General features: G+C 41.9%; 1 protein-coding gene across 9 annotated transcripts in view; it reads left to right on the forward strand.

Annotated features, from left to right (window-relative positions):
• The first annotated feature begins 185 nt into the window (after positions 1–185).
• SWT1 (SWT1 RNA endoribonuclease homolog) overlaps positions 186–23,004 on the forward strand; it is a 33,521-nt gene continuing 10,702 nt past the window's right edge. The window contains exons 1-15 of one of the 9 annotated variants that reach the window (XM_077928312.1): positions 186–486; positions 2,571–2,658; positions 3,282–3,356; positions 3,749–3,807; positions 7,345–8,029; positions 10,318–10,383; positions 14,219–14,348; positions 14,473–14,571; positions 15,711–15,899; positions 16,428–16,521; positions 17,174–17,322; positions 18,307–18,449; positions 20,852–20,990; positions 21,667–21,812; positions 22,778–22,980. In XM_077928312.1, the coding sequence (XP_077784438.1) occupies positions 2,602–2,658; positions 3,282–3,356; positions 3,749–3,807; positions 7,345–8,029; positions 10,318–10,383; positions 14,219–14,348; positions 14,473–14,571; positions 15,711–15,899; positions 16,428–16,521; positions 17,174–17,322; positions 18,307–18,449; positions 20,852–20,990; positions 21,667–21,812; positions 22,778–22,980 (2,234 nt within the window). In that variant the 5' untranslated portion in view covers positions 186–486; positions 2,571–2,601. Of the gene's footprint in view, positions 487–558; positions 641–1,435; positions 1,731–2,570; positions 2,659–3,281; positions 3,357–3,748; positions 3,808–7,344; positions 8,030–10,317; positions 10,384–14,218; positions 14,349–14,472; positions 14,572–15,710; positions 15,900–16,427; positions 16,522–17,173; positions 17,323–18,306; positions 18,450–20,851; positions 20,991–21,666; positions 21,813–22,777; positions 22,981–23,004 lie in introns of those variants that run through there. The other 8 variants (XM_077928309.1, XM_077928310.1, XM_077928313.1 and 5 more) reach the window with 8 other exon arrangements.

Genomic DNA, 23,004 nt, shown 5'->3' on the forward strand with positions numbered 1-23,004 from the left:
TGCACAACGGCAACGCTATAACCGATATAAATATGTAAATACGTGCGCGCGCTCTAGCGCTCCTCAGGGGCTTAAGAACGACGTTACCCAAGATGCCCCGCGGCAGCAATATACCCGAAATAAATATGTAAATACTTGCGCGCGCTCTCCTCAGGCCATACGAACTACGTTACCCGAGATGCCCCGCGGCAGGACTTTACTCACATTTTCCCTGAGGGAAGAAGGACTCCATAGGGGCGTGGACCGGATAAAGGCTAAAAGCTGGGCTGGCTGGCTGACTGACTGACGTCTGTGCTTACAAACTCCTTATCAATATCGGCGTCGCCTTTCGAAAGGGAGGCCCTTTTGCTGTGGGAATCCATTTCCAAGTAATCCCCCCTCGGGTTCAACGGGCCTTATTTGCTCCCAGGTAATCGGGAGCTGCCGTTTCGGAGCGAGGTTGGTGCCACCTAGGCAGAGAAAGACGACTGCCTCGTGTCTGAAAACGTGCATAGACGTTTTACTGAGCTAAAGCAATAAGTTTTGCCCGCTTGCAGGTCAAGACTTCCTGCCTGGCTATTATTATTTCTCTCTCTCCCTCCGGTTAGAGGAGCGAAGGAGTCAATTGCCACCAGGGAAAGCCACGACTTCACCAAACTGTGTGAGTTGGCAAGGAGCGCGTTGTCGCCCCCAACTCCCTCTCCCCAAAAATGAAGCAAAGAGGGAATTTTATGCTCTTAACTCAGCTTTTCTCAACGTTGGGGAGCCTTCGAGGTTGCTGGACTACAACTCCCATCAACCCTAGTGAGGAGGCCCGGCAGTCAGGGATGATGGGAGCTGTAGTCCCAACAACGTGTGGGGACCCAGAGTCGACTAGCTGTATCGTGTGTGTGGGAAACGTGGCAGCTCTCTCTCTTTCTCTCTAATTAGTACCCTCCTAATGGTCTCTGTTCTAGCAAAAGAGAAATAAGCCGACTGCTGTCATTGCAGATGCGAGGGAGGAGGTTGGGGAGTTTGGTATATTCGGCGCATGCTAAGTTTACTTGTTGTTGTTTACAGCCTTTCTCAAATTTAGGTCCCCAGATATTAGTGGCTGAGGAAACCCAGACAGATGGGCGGGGTATAAATAATAAATCAGTATTAGTATTAAACTACAACAGGTTTCCTCCACCTCAGCCCCACAGATGCTTTTGGCCTACAACTCCCATGACCCCTAGCTAGCAGGACCAGTGGTCAGGGATGCTGGGAATTGTAGTCTTCAAACATCTGGAGGGCCGAGGTTGAGGAGCCCTGAACTACATATCCCATTGTCCCTATCCACTGGTCTTGTAGGTAGGAATGATGGGAGTTGTAGTCCAACAACAACTGGGCACCCAAGCTGAAGAGAGGCAGGACTACATCTCTATGGCTCAGGCGAGCCGGGAAAACTACAATACCCAGCATGCTTCGCAGCCAATTGCCCCCTAGTTTTGTTTTTTAAAGAAAGCAACAACAACTCCGGGCTGTTCATTGTGATGCTGTTCACTGTGATGCGACAAAGGAAAAGGGGGTCGAGTGTGAAGAGAGAGGGCAAACCGTTCTAAGCCTGGGATCTGAGGTCGTTTACTAGAAAAGAAACTCTTGGGGAGGAAGGAGGTCAGTGCCTGGGATTCTGAAGGAAGGTTGGTTTTGCTGTTGAACACTGGGGGAACTTCCTTTCCTCTTGAGGAAGTGCCCTTTGGAGTTCACAGTTGGGCACTAAGCCCATAAAGGTACTGGCCAGCTGTGGATTTGGGTGTTTACTTTTCTCGCATTCATAGATCAGTGGTTTTCAAACAGTGTGGCGTGTGGGAAAGGTTCAAGGACAATCAAAGAAATATTTAAACATTTCAGTGATGTATAGTGTATGCAGTGCTTTTTTTTCTTGAGAAAAATGTTTAGGGGTCCTCTCATTTTGACTCAAGAAAATCACCATTTTATAGTATAAATCGGGGAAAATAAATACAGTTAATGGACAAAAGTACAAAAATAATAAAATGTTTAGTGGTATACGTCTCCCCAGAAAAAACCACACACACACACACACTATACATCACTGAAATGTATGTATGTATATATGTTATTTGCAGAATAGGGATAGACAGTTTTTCAAAATGTTTGGATGAGTTTGTTTGCCTCAAATTAGTCCCAGTATAAATGAGATTAGATGGCAAATCAAACTCACACCTGTCATTGAGTTTGTGTACATACTTAAGGTACATACGGAAGAGGCTTGTTTATAATTAGGGAATGATTCATGTTCTTATGTGGCTGCATTGTTTTATACTTTCTGGAAGCCCCATGATCATGCTATAAAGTAGTAGTGTTCTGTGTTATAAATCAAGCACTGCCAGGAATTGCTTCTTTTTGTTTTCCAATGTATTTCTTATCAACAAAAAATCCAATGTGGCACAAGCAAATTTTAATTCTGAAAGTGTGGCCCAGAGAAAACCCCAGACTCCAGAAACAAGGGGAAATAAAACCCTGGCCTCATCTACTACCCAAAGCAACAAGAGGGGGGAAATGTAAAATGCATTTGGAAATAAGGTTATATTGCCTTTCTCTCTTTTTAGATTTTGAAACTTGAACATTTGAAACTTGAACATGTACAAAAAACGCAAAAAGAAATCCAGCAAAAAGGAGGATATTTCAGATACCAAGGTAGGAAAGTCTGTGGAGGTGCAAATGTAGAGTGGAAATAAGTTTGTATTCACATAATGGCCCTTTTTGCACAAAATGGTAAGCTAGAGTATTGGCTTTGTTTATCTCTGTGTTTTAGTTCAGTGCAGAATAGCAGCTAAGCAAGATATGACAGTGTGTCCTTCAAACCTGGGACATGGTTAAGGTCTCTCCTGCTTAATCACAATCTGTTGTTGAGGTTTGTATGGCTGTGTGTGAGAGACAAGGAAGGAAAGGAAGCACTGTATTTCCTAGCCGAACTTAATTTTTTTTGGCTATGATTCTTGTCCACCCTACGTGTTTCCAGGAGTCGGTTGGTGGAAAAACAAGACCTGTAGGAGGATGTATACCCTCTTGATGTGCATAATTAATTCAGTATGTATGTTTATGGGGTGTCTAAGAGAAGTGTCCTTTCAAAACATTAACTCAGTGTATATGTGTGTGATTGAGAAAGAGAGATCTTAAACCCAAAAAGAAAAAGTTAAATCATAGTTACATAAAACAATTCAAATTTGTCACTGCATCTTTCTGTTTGTTCGCGTAGACAAGGTAGATTTCCGGGGGGGCCTCAGTAATTTTTTTCCCTATTTCATTTTGTGTTTTAGCATTCTTATTCCAAGACTTCCAGTGAAAAGCAATCACACCAATCATCTAGCTCATCTTCACATAGAAGTGAAAAGGTGAGACTTGGAGATTTGGAGAAGAAAGCATTACAATCACTTTTATTAGAGTGGTGTATTAGAAGTTTGTCTGTTGCCTTTTGATTTGCTTAAATTTTCCTTGGCTTAAGTATTTCAATTGCTCTATGACTATAGACTCTGTTCAGCTGTATTTATAATGTTAAATATAAGATGGGATGATGCATGCTTTAATTCCATCCTGATAGCTTAATATATTTCTTTAATCAGAAAATGCCCATGCACTGTAGCTGCTGTGTTACCTTGTGAAAGTCTGGGACACTGCTCTGTATTTAATTGGAGGCTAATTACCAACCTGAGCTTCTTTTGGAGGAAGGGCGGGATATCAATTTAATGTATAAATAATAATGTAGACTTTTTTTTAACTCTTTCAGAGTCACAAAAAGGCAGAAATTAGGAGTCATCATGCAAAAGAGCAGCCAACGAGTAAAGGGTAAATTGTTACTTGGAATTAAAGGCACTCATTTAAAAATATTTATGCTTATTCTGAAAAAATAATTGCTATTTCTTGTGGATTCATAGTGCAATCCTATACTTATTTAATCCGAAGAAAGCCCCATTAAGTTCAGTGGGACTTATTCCCAGATACGTTTTTATTGAACTGCAGCTTCAGAAAGTAAATTAGTCTGTGTGGGTGGTGGGGAACAACACTGTGTGAAATCTGTTCATTCATTTGAGGTCTTGGTAAATTAAAAATGAAAGCATATTGTCTGGCTTTTCACCAATTAAATTTATGCCCTGTATTGCTAAAGGCAGCTTTAAAAAAAAGATAAAACATATTAACATCAAATTTAAAGATTATTTTAAAAGCTGCCACTCAGTCTAGAGAATGGAAAACACTCTACAGTAATTGCATATTATGACAATATTTAGGTTTTTTATTTTTGAAACTATTGTAAAATACAAAACTATAGTCCTTTCCACCAGCTGCTATTCTTTCACCATGATTTAAATGTCCCAAGTGGTTAATATTGGAAGAACTGAGATATAACTACCTGGCTCACAATCCCAGCAGGACTTAAATTTCTGCATGGGCAGCTTATCCATATTTTCTACACATAGACTCTAATCTGCAATGGCCTTGTCCTTTGCAGCTCATTCAGTAATAATGCATTGGTGTTACTATGGCTGAAAGTGACACTTCTCATATGACCATAGGAATTGCCAGGTACAGATATAACATATTAGTCTTTGAAGTTCTGGTTTCTTTTTATAATACAGTGGTACCTCATGTTAATAACTTAATTCGTTCTGGAGCTCTGTTCTTAACCTGAAACTGTTCTTAACCTGAAGCACCACTTTAGTTAATGGGGCCTCCCGCTGCGGCCGCGCCGTCGCGGTCCGATTTCTGTTCTCATCCTGAAGCAAAGTTTTTAACCCGAGACACTATTTCTGGGTTAGCGGAGTCTGTAACCTGAAGCGTATGTAACCTGAGGCACCACTGTAGTTGAGACAATATTCAACTAACACATATCATTCCAAAAATAAAATTCTCCTCCAGGCTCCAGATTAGTCAATCTTGTTCCTTCCGTGCTGTACCACAGGTGAACCAGTTAGAGGGAAGGAGATGCAATGCTTCTATTCTAAGTTCCTGCTTTACGGTATAATATTGGATCAATTATTAGTATAGGGCAGGGGTCTGCAAACCGCGGCTCTGGAGCCGCATGTGGCTCTTTTACACCTTTGCCGCGGCTCCGGGGCAGATACTAGCGAGGGGAGGAGGCGCATTGTGCGCCCTGACACTCCCCACTGTGGCGGGCGCTGTACTGGCTGTGACGTCGCATGGGGGCGGTGCGTGCGTTAGTCATGCACCGTCCCGACGTCACCTTCCCGCCCGCTGTCAGATCGGAGGGCAGCGGTGCGCATGCTTTAAATGTCGCAATGGTTTTGCGGCTCCCAGTTGTTTTTCCTTCGGAAACGGGTCCAAGTGGCTCTTTTTATCTTAAAGGTTGCAGACCCCTGGTATAGGGAAATGCTAAGCAATTTCAGAACAGCAAATGAAGAACCAGTTCCTTCTATGCAGTGCTTATTTTCTGGGGGGGTACGCATACCCCTAAACATTTTGTGAATCTTTGTACTTTTTTCCATTTACTGTTTTCATTTCCCCCGGATTTGAACTATAAAATGGTGATTTTCTTGAGTCAAAATGAGAATATCCCTAAACACTTTTTTTAAGGGGGAAAAAGCACTGCTTCTATGTAACTACCATTTTGATGGGTTTTTTCCATTAGCTTTATAAAAGACTAAATGTGTAGTTTGTTGCAGAGGAGCTTGTGGATGAAAGGAGGGCACCTTTTTCTGTATGACACTTCCTGTGTCACCCTCATGCTCTTAAGAGCCCTACTTCAAAGCGCCTCTTCCAAGAGAAGTTCTATGGGTGACAGCTGATGAAGTTGGGTGCTGAAATAAAAAAATTAAAGTCATATATGTAATAAATGTTCATAAATGTACCAAGCAGACACGTACATAAATATATAAACCATTTGTCTGAAGCAGCACAGGAAAACAGCCCTGAAACCATTTTGACTCCCGAACTGACCAAATGTTTTCTCTGCAAGGTTGAAGGAAAATGGAAAAGCCTCCACTGTATATGGGAGTTAATGGATGTGAAGCAAGGTTTAATTAGTTTAGTTGCAAATTGATAACTACTAAATAGCTTCCGTAAGCCTGTTTCTCAGTCTTTCAGTTCAGCAGGAAACCTCTTTCAGTGCATCCTTTTCGTATTAATTGTTATTGCTTAATTTCTAGTATAATATTGGGGGGGGGTGTATTTTAACCATGGAATGTTCATTTAAAGTTAGGCTTTTAAGCTTCTAAGTGTGAAGTTAAACTTTGCGTTTTAGTCCTGTTATCCTTATCTTTCTTTGTTCCTGTTAGAATAATGGCAACTCTTGTCTTCAATCTGCCATAACAGTTTCAACGTCTTGCTTGTATCCAGTGTGCCCCTAAGTAATTATCCCATCAGTGCAAGGATTTCTTCTTGTGCAAGGGATTTTTCTCATCTCCCTTTGCCCCACAAACTTCCTCAGAACAGATTTGGAAGAGGGGGGAAGTCCCATCGCAGAAGCAGAAATCCTTTCACTGATGAGACTTATGGCTGCAGTGGATGTAACCCCTCTTAACTGATGCTTATATTAGCAATTAATCATTTTTTAGTTTGATTTATGACTCGCATGCCTCAAAACCTCAGTGAAGGTGTTAAATGGCTAAATTAGTCTGGGCTGATGGCAGCGGCGGAGCGTATACCCACACTGCCCAGGGCGGGCGCACCCTGGCTCCTTCCACCTCACCGCCAAGGAGGACTGCTCTCTGCTGCCGGGCTAGAAGTGACCTGGTGGCAGAGCTACTGCTTCCGCCGGGCGCAAGTTGCGCCGCAGCCAAGGAGAGTGGGCGGCAGCGCTGCCGTCCACTCACCTGCTCTCCTCCCCTGGGTCAGGCTTGACCCGGGGGCGGAGCTGTTCCCGGCACAAGCGCCACAGCCAAGGCACAGCTCCTTCTGGCGCAGAGCCAGGCTCCGATGAAGGAGCCTGCTTTGAGGGCGCAAAATTGCTCCCGGAGCCACAGCACCCTCCACACTATGCCTTTGGATGATGGAGCTAAACGTCTGATTGCAGACCTTCATCTGCTTTGCAATGATCTTCCTCATCACATTAAAAACTGTCTGTATTTACTGCTTGAAATGGATGGGGATGCCCATAGTTATTCATGGCTGCTGTTTGTTTTGCTCAGAATTAAAGGTGGAGAAGGATCAGCTTCTCTACTTTAACCTGGTGTAAAAATAAGTTTAAACTTTTTATATTGTCTGTCACATTTTCTAGTACACAAGTAATAATCTAATTCTCTTTCAGCATTTTCCCACTGAGCTAAACCTTGAATTTGTTCTGTAAGAAACTGCACTGTTTCTGTACGAAACTTCCACTGTCAAATTTCTTTGTACGGTAATAGTTTTCTCTTGCTGATCCTTCCGTAGGTCAGATGATAGTGCTGGATACACGAAAAGAAAAAAGAGTCTGGATCTCAAAGATACTACTAAAGTTACACAAAAAGAGGCTTCCAAAGATATCCATCTTGTCTGTGGTACTATAAGGCCTATTGAAGAGCGTGAAAAGGTCACCATGCATTTTAAAAATAAAGCTGAACGTGGAGGAAAGACAAGCAGTCTGGATTCTGCAGCAGCCTTCCCTCGGAAGGAGGGCTCCAACAAAGAGATGTGCAGTGATCCTGATGTGAAAAGAGGGAAAAGGGAATTGCACGATTTGAGGATACTTAACAGCCAAAAGAAGAAAAAGAAGGTAGAGGCGGAATGTGCCAGATTAAAAGAAACTGTAAAACGTGTGCTGGAGTTCAAGGAAACTTCACAGAAAAGTTCAAAAAAGTCACATCCCACCTTTTCATCCTTTAGCTTATCAGGCACTAAACTACCATCTTGGCAATCCTCTGTGCACACTCCTGAAGGAGCCAAACATGCTTCATTAGAACTACCTCGCAAAACCGACAAAGGAATGAAACTTTCACCCTTGCACCACTTGCGTAAACTATATCACCAGAGAGAATATAAACAGAAAGAACAATTTTATCATGAATCCCACAAGAATATTGGTAATGCAAGGACCCAAGGGGATAGATTTGAGCCTGCAGCATTTCAGATGAGTCAGGTAAAGCTGTTAAAAGTTTGCTATGATAATTGAGGTGGTATTTTTTCGTTGTGCAGCAACAGTAGTGGTTTTTATAACTTCCCCAGCAAATAGCTTATTTAATTTAGACACTGGAATGATTCTGAGATAACTCTTAAACCATATTTTAGCATTATAAGAGTGAGCCACTTGAATTTGGACCTCCCTCCTTCGCCTATCTCCTTCAGAGTCGCCATAAACAAGGGTTCAGATGCTTTTGCTTTTGCTTAATCACAATTTGCTATGCCATCCAAACCTGCACATATGGCCAATCAAACCATAGCTTATGAAGTGGGTTTGTTTCCATGAACTGTAATTAAGATTATGTGCAGTTTAGGGTTTGGACTCTGATTTAAATCACAACTGAAGCAAAAGCTTTGATCACATCTGAAAACAGTCATTGCTATCAACGTATGTGGTGTGTTACTTCACTTCATAAACAAAAAAGGTAGCTCTTGATCGGGGGTCGGCAAGGTTTACCGGTCATGGGCTGGATCACTCCCACGGAGATTGTTCGTGGGCCAGACTGGCGCAGCACGGTACTGGAAATCGCCTGCACAGAAGTGATTTTCAGTGTCTGGACATGTGCAGACGCAATTTCTGGCACTGCTCAGCGAATCCCTGCACAGCGCTGTGCCGGTTTAGCGCAGTGTGCGGGGTACTCGCCGGGTGGCTCAGTTCGGGGGTGGCTCGTGGGCCGGTAAAACAGTCTTCGTGGGCCGCTCATTGTCGACCCTTGCTCTTGATAGAAAGACCCTGAAGGATCTTAAATCTTACAGTGTTAAAAACAATAGTATCAAAGGATGATTGTGGAAATTGCATGTACTTGTGCATTGTTGTAGTCGGGGAATGAGAATTAAATCAGTTAACCCAAAGACCTCTCAGAAAAGGTGAACTTTGAGGATATAGACTGTGGGCTACTCCAGATACCAAGAAGTAATCGGTGTGCAGAACGTGCAGTCAAAGTGATGTAGGAACCTTATGATGCTTGCAGCAGAAACAAAGGCAAACTGCAACCTCAATTTATTTTAAGCAATAAGAAGTGATGTACAATGTACAAAACATTGTACAAGTATTAGAAAATTTGCAAGCTCTATTTTACTGTGTTGTAATACATGTTATGCCTATTACATAATACATTACACAGTTATATATACAAAAATCGGATTAATTGATTTTTGGGGTGGCCCTTTTTCAAAAGATTTGGAAATGACAGTTCATTCCTTTGCTTTTAGGCAAAGGTTCGTTTAACTAAGCTTCAGGAACATGAGGCTGTAAAATAGTTATAACCCTAGTGTTGATCCTTACTAGACCATTGTATAAAGATCACTTTGAATTCCAAGGGTCTCCTCATGGCATTTGCTTGCTGGATTTGCTCTCACCTTACAATCACACCAACTCCAGCCTCCCTGGAGCTTCTCTACATTTGACTCACAATGTACAATTGTGTTGTCAGGTGCTGTCAGCTCCTGCCCTCTGTGACAAGGACATTGTATCTTCTCATGTACCAGTGCAGTTTTACGCCCCCGTCAAGGAGGCACAAATTTATAATCTTATGACTGTCTGTGACATCTGTCACATAACCTTTTGGGGATATGCGCTCTTCCACCTCCTGGTTTGCTAGCTTGTTACTCTCCCGTGTGCTTGACTGTACCATGAAGAAGAGCCAATTGCTCACGTGCAGCCATAGTCCTTCAAGTGGGACATCTGTGCAGCCACAAAACTTGCCCTTCTTTCTCACTGCAGCCTAGCTCATAGTTTGCACTTCAAGTGGGACATCTGTGCAGCCACAAAACTTGCCCTTCTTTCTCACTGCAGCCTAGCTCATAGTTTGCACTTGCAGTGTCTCTAACTGAGGAGAGGGTCTTGGCCTTGACCCTGAGCAAGGGTTCGCTGCTCTGGGGCAGGGGCCACAGGTTCAGCTAAACCCAAGAAGTTTCTGAAATAGTGTTCTGCATAGACAAATTCAGTGTATCTTGCTGCTCAGATAACCACTCAAAGAACTGTGGTTACAAGGAAGCAACCTGTTCATGTCTAAGCCTCGGGGAATTTTCTTTAGCCTTTTTTGTGTTCTCTAGAAACTGTGTGTGCGTGTGCATGTGTGCACACATCCGTTGTGGTGCACTCTCATTCGCTTCTCCTCCCCTCTTGAAATGACTTCCATCTCCCAATAAACTTCCAACCCTGCCAATAATATTTACTCGGGCTTTCTCTTAGTGCAAAGCTTTTGATACAGTACAGATACCTGAAGTGATTAATTTCTGTTACAGAGCTCTGAAGCCTCGTGCCACTCTTCTTCCTGTGAAGCTACTGAAAGTACTGACACAGACCAAGAGGTTAGTGGTTATGTAACCTAGCAGGTGCACTTTAGCATTCCCTAGCTGCGATTCTTGCACCACACACATTGCCTTTTGCTTTACGATTGGCTCCATAACTTGTCAAGAAGCACAAGCAAGTCTGTGCTATATAATATTTTTTTTAAAAAAAGATATTTATTAGAGTTTCAAACAATAAAACAAGCTTCACAATGTTGTTGTCGTTTAGTCGTTTAGTCGTGTCCGACTCTTCGTGACCCCATGGACCAGAGCACGCCAGGCACCTCTGTCCTCCACTACTTCCCGCAGTTTGGTCAGACTCATGCTGGTAACCTCGAAAACACTATCCAACCATCTCGTCCTCTGTCGCCCCCTTCTCCTTGTGCCCTCCATCTTTCCCAGCATCAGGGTCTTCTCCAGGGAGTCTTCTCTTCTCATGAGGTGGCCAAAGTACTGGAGCCTCAGCTTCAGGATCTGTCCTTCCAGTGAGCACTCAGGGCTGATTTCCTTAAGAATGGATGTGTTTGATCTTCTTGCAGTCCATGGGACTCTCAAGAGTCTTCTCCAGCACCATAATTCAAAAGCATCAATTCTTCGGCGATCAGCCTTCTTTATGGTCCAGCTCTCACTTCCATACATCACTACTGGGAAAACCATGGCTTTAACTATACGGACCTTTGTTGGCAAGGTGACGTCTCTACTTCTCAAGATGCTGTCTAGGCCTGTCATTGCCCTTCTCCCAAGAAGGAGGCGTCTTTTAATTTTGTGGCTGCTGTCACCATCTGCAGTGATCATGGAGCCCAAGAAAGTAAAATCTCTCACTGCCTCCATTTCTTCCCCTTCTATTTGCCAGGAGGTGATGGGACCAGTGGCCATGATCTTCGTTTTTTTGATGTTGAGCTTCAGACCATATTTTGCGCTCTCCTCTTTCACCCTCATTAAAAGGTTCTTTAATTCCTCCTCACTTTCTGCCATCAAGGTTGTGTCATCTGCATATCTGAGGTTGTTGATATTTCTTCCGGCAATCTTAATTCCAGCTTGGGATTCATCCAGCCCAGCCTTTCGCATGATGTATTCTGCATATAAATTAAATAAGCAGGGAGACAAAATACAGCCTTGTCGTACTCCTTTCCCAATTTTGAACCAATCAGTTGTTCCATATCCAGTTCTAACTGTAGCTTCTTGTCCCACATAGAGATTTCTCAGGAGACAGATGAGGTGATCAGGCACTCCCATTTCTTTAAGAACTTGCCATAGTTTGCTGTGGTCGACACAGTCAAAGGCTTTTGCATAGTCAATGAAGCAGAAGTAGATGTCTTTCTGGAACTCTCTAGCTTTCTCCATAATCCAGCGCATGTTTGCAATTTGGTCTCTGGTTCCTCTGCCTCTTCTAAATCCAGCTTGCACTTCTGGGAGTTCTCGATCCACATACTGCTTAAGCCTTCCTTGTAGAATTTTAAGCATAACCTTGCTAGCGTGTGAAATGAGTGCAATTGTGCGGTAGTTGGAGCATTCTTTGGCACTACCCTTCTTTGGGACTGGGATGTAGACTGATCTTCTCCAATCTTCTGGCCACTGCTGAGTTTTCCAAATTTGCTGGCATATTGAGTGTAGCACCTTAACAGCATCATCTTTTAAAATTTTAAATAGTTCAGCTGGAATACCATCACTTCCACTGGCCTTGTTATTTGCAGTGCTTTCTAAGGCCCATTTGACTTCACTCTCCAGGATGTCTGGCTCAAGGTCAGCAACCATACTACCTGGGGTGTACGAGACATCCATATCTTTCTGGTATAATTCTTCTGTGTATTCTTGCCACCTCTTCTTGATGTCTTCTGCTTCTGTTAGGTCCTTACCACTTTTGTCCTTTATTATGGTAATCTTTGTACGAAATGTTCCTTTCATATCTCCAATTTTCTTGAACAGATCTCTGGTTCTTCCCATTCTGTTGTTTTCCTCTATTTGTTTGCATTGCTCGTTTAAGAAGGCCTTCTTGTCTCTCCTTGCTATTCTTTGGAAATCTGCATTCAATCTCCTGTATCTTTCACTATCTCCCTCGCATTTTGCTTGCCTTCTCTCCTCCGCTATTTGTAAGGCCTCGTTGGACAGCCACTTTGCTTTCTTGCATTTCCTTTTCATTGGGATGGTTTTCGTTGCTGCCTCCTGTACAATGTTACGAGCCTCCATCCATAGTTCTTCAGGCACTCTGTCCACCAAATCTAAATCCTTAAACCTGTTCCTCACTTCCACTGTGTATTCATAAGGGATTTGGTTTAGATTGTATCTTACCGGCCCAGTGGTTTTTCCTACTTTCTTCAGTTTAAGCTTGAATTTTGCTATAAGAAGCTGATGATCTGAGCCACAGTCAGCTCCAGGTCTTGTTTTTGCTGACTGTATAGAGCTTCTCCATCTTTGGCTGCAGAGAATATAATCAATCTGATTTCGATGCTGCCCATCTGGTGATGTCCATGTGTAGAGTCGTCTCTTGTGTTGTTGGAAAAGCGTGTTTGTGATGACCAGCTTGTTCTCTTGACAGAACTCTATTAGCCTTTGCCCTGCTTCGTTTTGATCTCCAAGGCCAAACTTGCCAGTTGTTCCTTTTATCTCTTGCCTCCCTACTTTAGCATTCCAATCCCCTATAATGAGAAGAACATCCTTCTTTGGTGTCACTTCTATAAGGTGTTGTAAGTCTTCATAGAATTGGTCAATTTCAGTTTCTTCAGCACCAGTAGTTGGTGCATAAATTTGGATTACTGTGATGTTAAAAGGTCTGCCTTGGATTCGTATCGAGATCATTCTATCAGCTTCACAATACAAAATAAGCTTCACAATACAAAATAAGAAAAAAGAAAAAACCACCACTCGAGAATCAAAAAGAAAAACACAGTAAAAAGAAAAAACCCAACAAAAAAACAGAATAAAAAATATATAAACAAACCTAAAGAAGAAGAAAACCAATTTCTTATATATTATTCTCATGACCCTCTTTCCGGACTCCCTCGCATCTCCCTTTTCTGCGTTCCCTTTTACAAAATCTTATTCAGCAATACCTCACCTTCTTTCAAATCTTATTTCATATTATACATTTCCACTATTAAGTCTCCAATTTTTACCCATTTTTTCATTTTGTTTAAGTTTGACATAATGTTGTTCTAACTTCCCCTTTGTTCTGTTAATCTTTTTTGCATACATCCTTTAACTATATCACTAATACCACATTTTCTTTATATCCCGCATCATTCTAGCATTCATACAATTTACAATGCTTTTGCAAGTAGTCTTTAAATTTCTTCCAGTCCTCTTCCACCAGCTCTTCTCCCAGGTCTCGGATTCTGCCAGTCATTTCTGCCAATTCCATATAGTCTATCAGTTGCGTCTGCCATTCTTCCAGGGTGGGTAAATCTTGAGTCTTCCTATATAATAATTACAAAGCTCAGTCGGTAGAGCATGGTACTCTTAATCTTAGGGTTGTGGGTTCATGCCCCATGTTGGGCAAAAAGATTCCTGTATCGCAGGGGGTTGGACTACATGGACTCTCATGGTCCCTTCCAACTTTACAATTCTGTGATTCACTCTCTAAGCATGAATCCTCCCTCATGCAGCCAAAATGGCCCCATCCAAAAATGCAGGGTCATCGGACTTGGGGAAACCCCACGTTAAGAAAAAAGTCCCAGGAACAACAATAACCAAGAGAAGGAACCCAAACGTAGCCCTCAAGGACTGAGCATTCTCAGCGGCCAAGGAATATGCAAGAAGGTGTAATTCTGGGAGTGGGGCGTGAGCCTTAGTTGGTGCCCAGTGACTTAAACTCCCAGTGCCAGGCTTGATTTCAAGTTTATATTGCTATTTTCCATAGATGCAGATTGTAGAAGAACTGCATGCTGCTCGCATTGACAAAACGATGGCTTTGCCTGTGGTTCAGACTTGTGGAGAGCTGACCAACATGGAGATAGATCTTCCAGATGATGAATCAAATATGTCTGCTAGTAAGTTTATATGCATCAAGTATTTTTGATTTCTCTTCCGTAGCAAGGCAATAAACAGGGAAATAAATCAATACAGAATCCAAATAACAGAATTTCTCTCTGTGTGTTTCTTCTTTTGTAACAGGAACTCTTTCTGGCCTGAATAGTTTGATTGTGATTGATACTAATATAATGATCAGCCATCTGGAATTCATCAAGTCTTTGAAGAATACAGATATCCCAGGTGTGTGTGGATTTATTAATTCCATTTCCATTTATAAACTATTTACTATCTGAAGATCTTGACGTGGTTTAGAATACATAAATGTATATAAACATAATAAGTACACGCCAAATGATTTTCACAAAAATGAAACAAATACATAAACAAAATCAATATATGAAGCACAATATCATCATAAAGGCAGAGTGCATTACGAGGCACTATAGTGCAAACTTTCAACCAAAGTAAGGCACGTTATGCCACTCACCCAGACTCACTTGCCATCCTTTCTGTATGACCATGACAGTAATCAATTGCCTCAAACATCTCTGTCAACCAACCACTCACATAAATCACATAAAATTATACACAACAATATTACAGCCCACATGAGGTTCACAGCCAAACATATACATGTAAGATACTATCGCCATCTCTGAAGCACTAATGGTATCATGCTCCATACCCACTAGACTATTAAATACTCACCTCTCACACCTGAAAAAGGATCTGCTTTTAAACCTGAATAGCTCTCACCTTGGTGGAGTAGAAAACTACTTTCGTTGATTCACTCACAACTACATAAATGTAGCGTGCACAGTATTTCACAACCTCAGCTCCTGAAAAATAGCCAGTCAGCATTGTCGGCAGTTACAAACATCAACCTCACACCCAAGGTGTCTCTGAAGGTCTTCACAGACTCAGGTGGTTGTACCCAACCAGCAGCTATGCTCTCCTTTTCCACCAGAACATTGGCCCACTCCATCACACAACAAATTGACACAATATTGGCCAATATCTTGTGCTCTGGCTGTTCACCTTTGACTGAGAGTCACAGGATGAACCTTTTGGCTCATGCCTTTACCAGGCACAAGATTTAGGTACAATACCAGAGGAGGTGGGAAAGAGAAAAAGCTAATCTCATCAGGAGCCCCAGCTGTGGAAAATACAGATCAAATTTTACCTTGCCCAAAGGCTACACTTTCCCTATCAGATGCATATGTCCTGATTCTGTTAAATGTGGTCAGTGCTATGCAGATCCACTGGCAGAATATCCAACAACGAGCTGAATTAGTTTTTTAATCACGGATAAAAGATGTACAGCGTTTTGAAGAACTACCATAAATTAATAACACGTAAGCTATTTTTCTCCTGTTTAGGAGTTGGCAGATTTGTGCTTGTCATTCCCTGGGTCGTTTTGCAAGAGCTGGATAACTTAAAAAGAGGGAAAATATTGGCAAAGGTTGGGCAAAAAGCAATCCCTGCAGTTCACTTCATCTACACTTGCCTGAAAAACCAAGATCCAAGGTTGTGGGGTCAATCTATGCAACTTGCTTCTCAGCAAACACGTAAGTTGTGTTAGAGCTGGTGGATACTAGCAGAATTCGCCCTGTAGCCTGGTTAAGACAGTTGACATCTTTTGTGGATGGAATAACCCTTTTAGAAAATGTAAAAAAATATTCAGGCCTTTGAAAATACTGTGGTGATACTGTTTGGAACTACTGTTTATATGCAGTCTGTTTTTTAATCACTTGGTTTTATTCTCTCCTGGAAATCTTTGGGCTGCAAGTTGCTTAATGTGATTGGATGACATAACGGTTTGTGTCCAATGCTCCATGCGAGTAGTGTCACTGGTGCAATGGGACTGCTGTTTCCTCCTCTCACAGACCCAAAAATCTTCTGTGGAGGGAATTGTGTAGCATTTGAACATAGCCTACATTTCCAGAGCAAGTTAAATATATTGCCTGTGCTTCGACAGCAAGTAAGTGAGAGCCGCCAGGTGTCTCCTTTGCCTGCTTTAACAATGATGTGTAAATGCTATTCATTCAAGTTCTCTTAAAGCATGATATGCTAACTTGCTTTTGCCAAATTTACAGGTGGTTCCTGTGTTGAGAACAATGATGATCGTGTGTTGCAGTGCTGCCTGCAGTACCAGAACCTCTTTCCTCAAGCTGAAATTGTACTGATGACGTAAGTTCTGTCCAACTAGAGAGCTAAATTTGATAAGAATCCACAACCATTATGCTGTAATTTTAAAAACAAAAAAAAAATGCAGAAAAGATAATCCCAGCTACATACCATTGTTTTTAAAAACGTGTTTGTGATTATGTAAATCTGAGTCCTTGAGGTTCTCCCTAAGGCCTCATTTCTTCTGTCTGTGCTATTGAATTTTGCATTCCCTGCTTAACTGAAGATGATGTTTCTTTTCATAACACAAATCCAAGAAGTTTGCATCCTGTTTTTAGAAAGGGTTGGTGAGAACATTTGTAATATCAAATGAGGGAAGAAGCAGTCGAATTGTACAAATGAAAGGTATTCAGAACAGAGCCTGGCTATAGCTGAGAACTGCTCATGCACAAATTCTGTGGAATCTGTACAAAAATAGGTGGCCTCTGTCTGGAAAGCCAAGTCTCTCCACTAGAGTGTAAAAAAATGCCTAACTTTGAAAACAAGATTTTTGCTATGCTAGTTTTGTAGAAGTTATATTTTAAAATAGCTCTAAACAGACATAGATAAATGAATTGGACCAGATGTTGGCTCTTTTGCCATGGAAGAAGGCGTAATAATCCTCTCCTACTTGCCACTCAAGTAATGCAAAATGAAAACAATTTTATTTTCACAGGGATGATAAAAACCTGTGCAGCAAAGCCCTTGTCAGTGAAGTTAAGGCACTTAGCAAAGCAGACTTTGTTACTGCACTCCAGAAGCTGACTACAGACACCATAATGCTGACTCAAGATGCTTCTAGCGGCCAGTCCCAATCGGAAAGAGGTTTGTTTTTCTTGATGTGTTAGGATTACCATAGTGGCCACACAAGTTAAATAATACTGCAATCCTATACACATCTGCTCAGAAGCAAGACCCACTGAATTGAACTGAGCTTATTCTCAGAAAACGAGGGTGGTAGTCAAGTAGGTTTTACTCACAGTAGACCTGTTGAAATGAACTGACCTAACTTGGTTGTGTTCATTTTTTTCAGTGGGTCTATCCTGAGTAAAACTTAGTTGAATGCCACCCAGCCTAAAGCTGATAAATAGTAGTTTGCAAACATTTTTATTCTCTTTGAGAACCTGACTGACGATGACAAACATTTCCAATAACTTTAAATATTTCACGTAGTTCTAATAATCTTCTAACAGATAAATAATGCTAAGCTGATGTATGAAGGACTGAAATACTGAACTTCATTGGCATAAGATCCTTCCCAGTAGTGGCGCCCACCCTGTGGAATGCCCTCTCATCAGATGTCAAGGAAATAAACATCTATCTGACTTTTGTAAGACATCTGAAGGCAGCCTTGTACAGGGAGGTTATTAATATTTAAGGGTTTTTTGTGTTTTAATATTTTGTTGGAAGCTGCCCAGAGTGGCTGGGGTGACCCACACAGATGAGTGGCATAAAAATAATAAAATAATAAAAATAATTTCTATTATTACTGTGCCACATAGAAACTTTTATAAGATTAAAGGAGAGGATATGTTGGCCGTTCTCAACTATAGAACTACATAGAAAAGAGCCAACAGTTCTTTATCAGACCAGTTAAAATGAGCAGGTAGATATTGGATGAAATAAGATTCTGATTAAACTCTTCAGGGAACTTGGGGAGTCTCCTTTTGAAGTGACTGCCAATAGTCGCATCAGAGATCTCGTTAAGTGTAGTGAATTCTAAGCAGACTATTAATGGGACTTAATGTTTTGATCTTTTATAGCCTCAAGTGAACAAGGAATTTAAGATCCATTGTGCTTGCTTAACAGATACGATAACCCAGAAGGCTGGGGATAAATTTGCTGATCCTCTTCCAACGATTGTTGATGACATTAAAGAATGCTTGCAAGAAGTTTTATCTTGTATACTGGAAACTGAAATGAAGATTGCTTTTGGAGACCTTTGGGAAGAGGTGATTACCTTCAAGTATTCTTACATGCTTTTAAAGCAGGGGTGCAGAGCCTCTAGCCTGCGGGTCAGATTAGGCCTGTCAAATAGTCAAATATCTGCTTAAGAAGAAACTTTGCAAAGTTGAGGAAGTTTTGGAATACAGTGGTACCTCGGGATGTGAATGGGATCCGTTCCTGAGCCCCATTCGCATCCAGAAGCAAACGTAACTAGCAATGGCACGTATGCGCACGTGTGCGTCGCTTTTTGCCGCTTCTGCACATGCGTGTGACGTCATTTTGAGCTGCGCATGCACAAGCGGCGAAACCCGGAAGTAACGCGCTCCGTTACTTCCGGGTTGCCGCGGAGCGCAACTCGAACACGCTCAACATGAAGCATATTCAACCCGAGGTATGACTGTACACTCTTCATAAATGTTTGTTGAATGTCTGAGCCCACTTTGAAGTCCGTTGGTTCAGAGTTTGCACAGTCACAGTGAATGTGCTGTTCCTTAAACCTATCCGCTTGTCTTATGTTGAAGTCTCATTGCTGACTACCATGCCAGTGGCTGCCTCACACAATGAATTTCTTACACAGATTCCACAGTTTTAAGAAATTGTACAAATTTTATTTTTGTATTTTGACATTTTATTTGCCGCTTAATTACAATTGTGTCTAAGCGGTACAAGAAAGATAAAAATCAGTTAAAACTATAAAACCAGAATTCATTAAAAATGCCCGCAGTGATAAAATAGTATTCTGCCGCTGCTGGACCTCAACTGGAAGGGAGTTACATAAAATTGAGACCACAGTACTGAACATTTGGCTCTTGGTAGATAAAGAGCCATGCAGCTGAGCTCTGGAGGATCACTAACAGTAGCTTCCCAGAAGATCTGATTGATCAGGCAGGAATGCAATGAACCAGGCAGTCCTCGAGGTTTGTCGGACCCAAGTTGCTAAAGGCCTTGTAAATTAATACAAGAACCTTGAACTTCGCCAAGTAGCTTCTTCTTTCTTCTTTGGTGATCACTCGTAGCCGAGTAAGATTGTCTTCCATAAATACGGTTTTAACAGTGAGTCAGTCAGTGACTGTGGAGGCCAATTCTGGATCCACACGTCCTTCCATAGTGGGGACGTTGGTTTCCGGGCGGGAGTTGATCACAGTGTGGACTTGCCAAAGCGTGCCTTCCTCTTAGCATGTTTTTCCCTTGCGTCCTGAGTTCGAGTGTCTTCAAAACCCATGACACCTTTGGGAAAGGCTGTTTTCCAACTGGGGCGCTCGCAGGCCAGTGTTTCCCAGTTGTCAGTGTTTATACTACACTTTTTAAGATTTGCCTTGAGAGCGTCTTTAAACCTCCTTCGTTGACCACCAGCATTACGCTTTCCATTTTTAAGTTTGGAATAGAGTAGTTGCTTTGGAAGACGATCATCAGGCATCTGCACAGCATGACCAAGTGATAGTCTGCCCCTATCAGCAGTCTAGCCCTAGTGTTTTTCACCAACCAGAGCCTCTGCGCCAGGCTCGAGGATAGTCCCACATAGAGTGCATTGCAGCGATCGAGTCTTGAGGTCGCCAGTGCACTGTGGACAGACGATCTCTGTCCAAGAATGGCTGTGGTTTACATATATACTATAAAAAGCATTTCTAGCCACTGAGGCTACCTGCCTCCAATGACAAAGGTGGACCCAGGAGCACCTCCAAACCCCGAACCTGTCATTTCAGAGGGAGTGCAACCCCATTCAGAACAGGCAACTGACCAGTCTCCCAGACACGGGAACCACCTACCCACAGCGCTTCCGTTTTCTCGTGGTTTAAGCTCAGTTCATTGTCCATCAGCCAAACTACCACTGCATCCAGACAGCATTCCAGACCATACTCTGCTTTCCCTGACTCTGACGCTATGGAAAAGTAGAGCTATGTATCATCATTAAACAGATAACACCCCAAGACTTAATGAACACTCGCAGTGGTTTCATATGGATGTTAAACAGCATTGGCGAGAGGATCATGTCCTGTGACACACTAAACTACAAGGATCGTGGTGGAGCTGAAACCTAATCCCTCAGTTCTTTTTTCTGGACACAGCCCTATAGGTAGGAGTAGAATCACTGTAAAACAGTGCCCCTATTACCCATCCCAGAGAGCCAGTCCAGCAAGACACAGTGACCAATGGTATCAAAAGCCACCAAGTGATTGAGAAGGAGAAAATACATTAGTATACAGGAGACCACATTAATGGGTTATTGTCAGTGAAGCTGACCAGAAATAAAATCTGTATCATCTTGATGCACCAGTTCTCCCATCCTTGCAGAAACTCTGTGATCAGCAGTAAGGTCTGACATAATTCGTACTTCAAGAAATGGAAACCTGACCACTAAATTATATCAGAGATTAATATTTGAACTCCCCCCCCCGCCTTTTTTTAGGTAGTGTATCACCCCCCACCCTGGACATTGGCAAAGGTGTTGGAGTGCTACAAAAAACACTGGATGGCTGTTTTTGGAATGGTTATATCAAGAAACTTTCTTTCAGCAATTGAATATCTACATGAACATCTCTGTAAAGGTAAGAAAATGTTAACCCTTGAAACTATTTGAAATCCCAAAACCTGCGCCAAAGGGCATATCAGTACTGAAAACCTCAAATGTGTTTATCATGGCTTCCTCCAAGGAACCTTCAGAGCTATGATACAGGTTTCTAGCAATCCCAAGCACTCCCAAATTACTAAAATATAATAGGATTCATTTGTATAAGCCAATCTCATACAATCTTAAACATGTTTACTCAAAACTAAGTTTCTTGAGTTCAGTGTATAGCAGGGGTGGCTAATCTGTGGGCTACACCCAAGAGTTTTTGTGCACCTATATGATGCCAAAAGTATTTTGAGGTTCCTGAAAGCACTCTGTAGTTGGTCCATTAAAAATATGTACATATTGACCACCAGCATATTCTCTTCTGTGGTTCTATGATGCTAGAAGGTTTTGGTGACCTCCCATGTCATGCAGAATTGTAGTGAGTCCCTGCTAGATCCAGGATCTTCAGGAGATGTGTGTCAGTGGTAGATGGTAGCAAGATGAGAGCACCCTTTGAATGCACTGCTTATCAGTTGTTATTCCTGGATAGTTCAAATTGCAAATATACTGGGTTGTATTTGAGGATTACTTATGGTATGGTTGTATTTTGTTTCCTGTCCTCTTTCAACTTTTTCCTCCTTAACATCCCCCCCCCCCATCTCTCTCAGCTTCTGTGGTTAAACCCTCAACAGTGAATGAGGTGCTCCAGGAATCTAAAATGTTGTTGGAGGAGTTTAGCTCAAGATCAGAATATGATGGTATCCTTTCCAAGGCTTTAGCTCAGGTGAATAAACTGCTCAAGAATATTGACAAGGTAAGAGCTGCTTAGTTTTGACAGAAGTCATTCCTTTTACCTGCACATGCATGTATCCGATTGCTGTTGCTTATTTATCATCATCATCATCATCATCCAGGGCTAAAAGCTACTTGTGTTAGAAAACTTCTTTTTAATGGCAACTTGAAATACACTTTCAATGTCATCTGTGGAACAGATGGTCAAAATAAATCTCAGATGTAACTTTTGAGCAAAATGTGTTTGCTTTTATCCTTTTCTTGAAGGGAAATGGATAAGGGTCAGCCCCTGCCTGGGAGGAGTTGAAAGCCAGGAGTGAGGATAGGAGAAAATGCTGCTTGCTTTTTTATTGAGCTTATTATTAACTGCATTGTTATAAACCACTTGAGTTTTTTTACAGGGAAAAGCGAGATTAAAAAGTTTAGGTACCGTATTTTTCCGTGTATAAGATTAGGTTTCCCCCCTAAAAAATAATGTTGAAAATTAGGGGGTGTCTTATACTCTGGGCCATCTCCCCCCATTTTCTTAAATCTGAGTCCCCCAAAATAGGGGGCATCTTATACACAGGGGCATCTTATAGACGGAAAAATAGGGTAAATAAAACAGCACCCTTGGGTCTTGGTTAGGAATAGGTTCTCCAGCACTTTATCTAAAGGAATAAAGAAAGGGGAACTTTTAGCTATAAGTTCTTTCTATCTCCAAGGAGCTCTGATCTGCTCTTTCATTGCATTAGCTAAAGGTGACATAGAGCCAAACAGCCCCGCCCTCCCCGCACTGATGTTCTTGTGAAATACTTTGGGTCAAAGTATGAAGGGTGGTATATAAATGTCTTTAAGTCAGTGAAATGTTTTGAAGTAAATCTCATTTTTACTGTGGTTATATCAGTCTTAGTGTGTCATTCCTTTAAAAAATCTGGTAGCTTGCAGCTTTAGCACATCAGATCCAGTATATTTACTGCTTGCTTGCTATATTTTCATAATATTCAGCCAGGTGCTGGACCAAATACTCCAGACACCCTCAAATCTACTTCAGGAACTACTGCTTGTGAACAAATGGAAGATGTAGCTTTGACCCAGCACACTCAGGATGTAGATACGTCCTTGTCACCTAAGCCTTTAGCCCAAGGAAACAGGCATGTGGAAATCTGGTCTGTCCTTGAAAGCGTCTGGAACACAATAAACCTATTCAGGTAATAAAAGCTAAAAGAGAGTGT

Source organism: Podarcis muralis, chromosome 5, assembly GCF_964188315.1.
Source record: "Podarcis muralis chromosome 5, rPodMur119.hap1.1, whole genome shotgun sequence".
NCBI classification, from domain to species: domain Eukaryota; kingdom Metazoa; phylum Chordata; class Lepidosauria; order Squamata; family Lacertidae; genus Podarcis; species Podarcis muralis.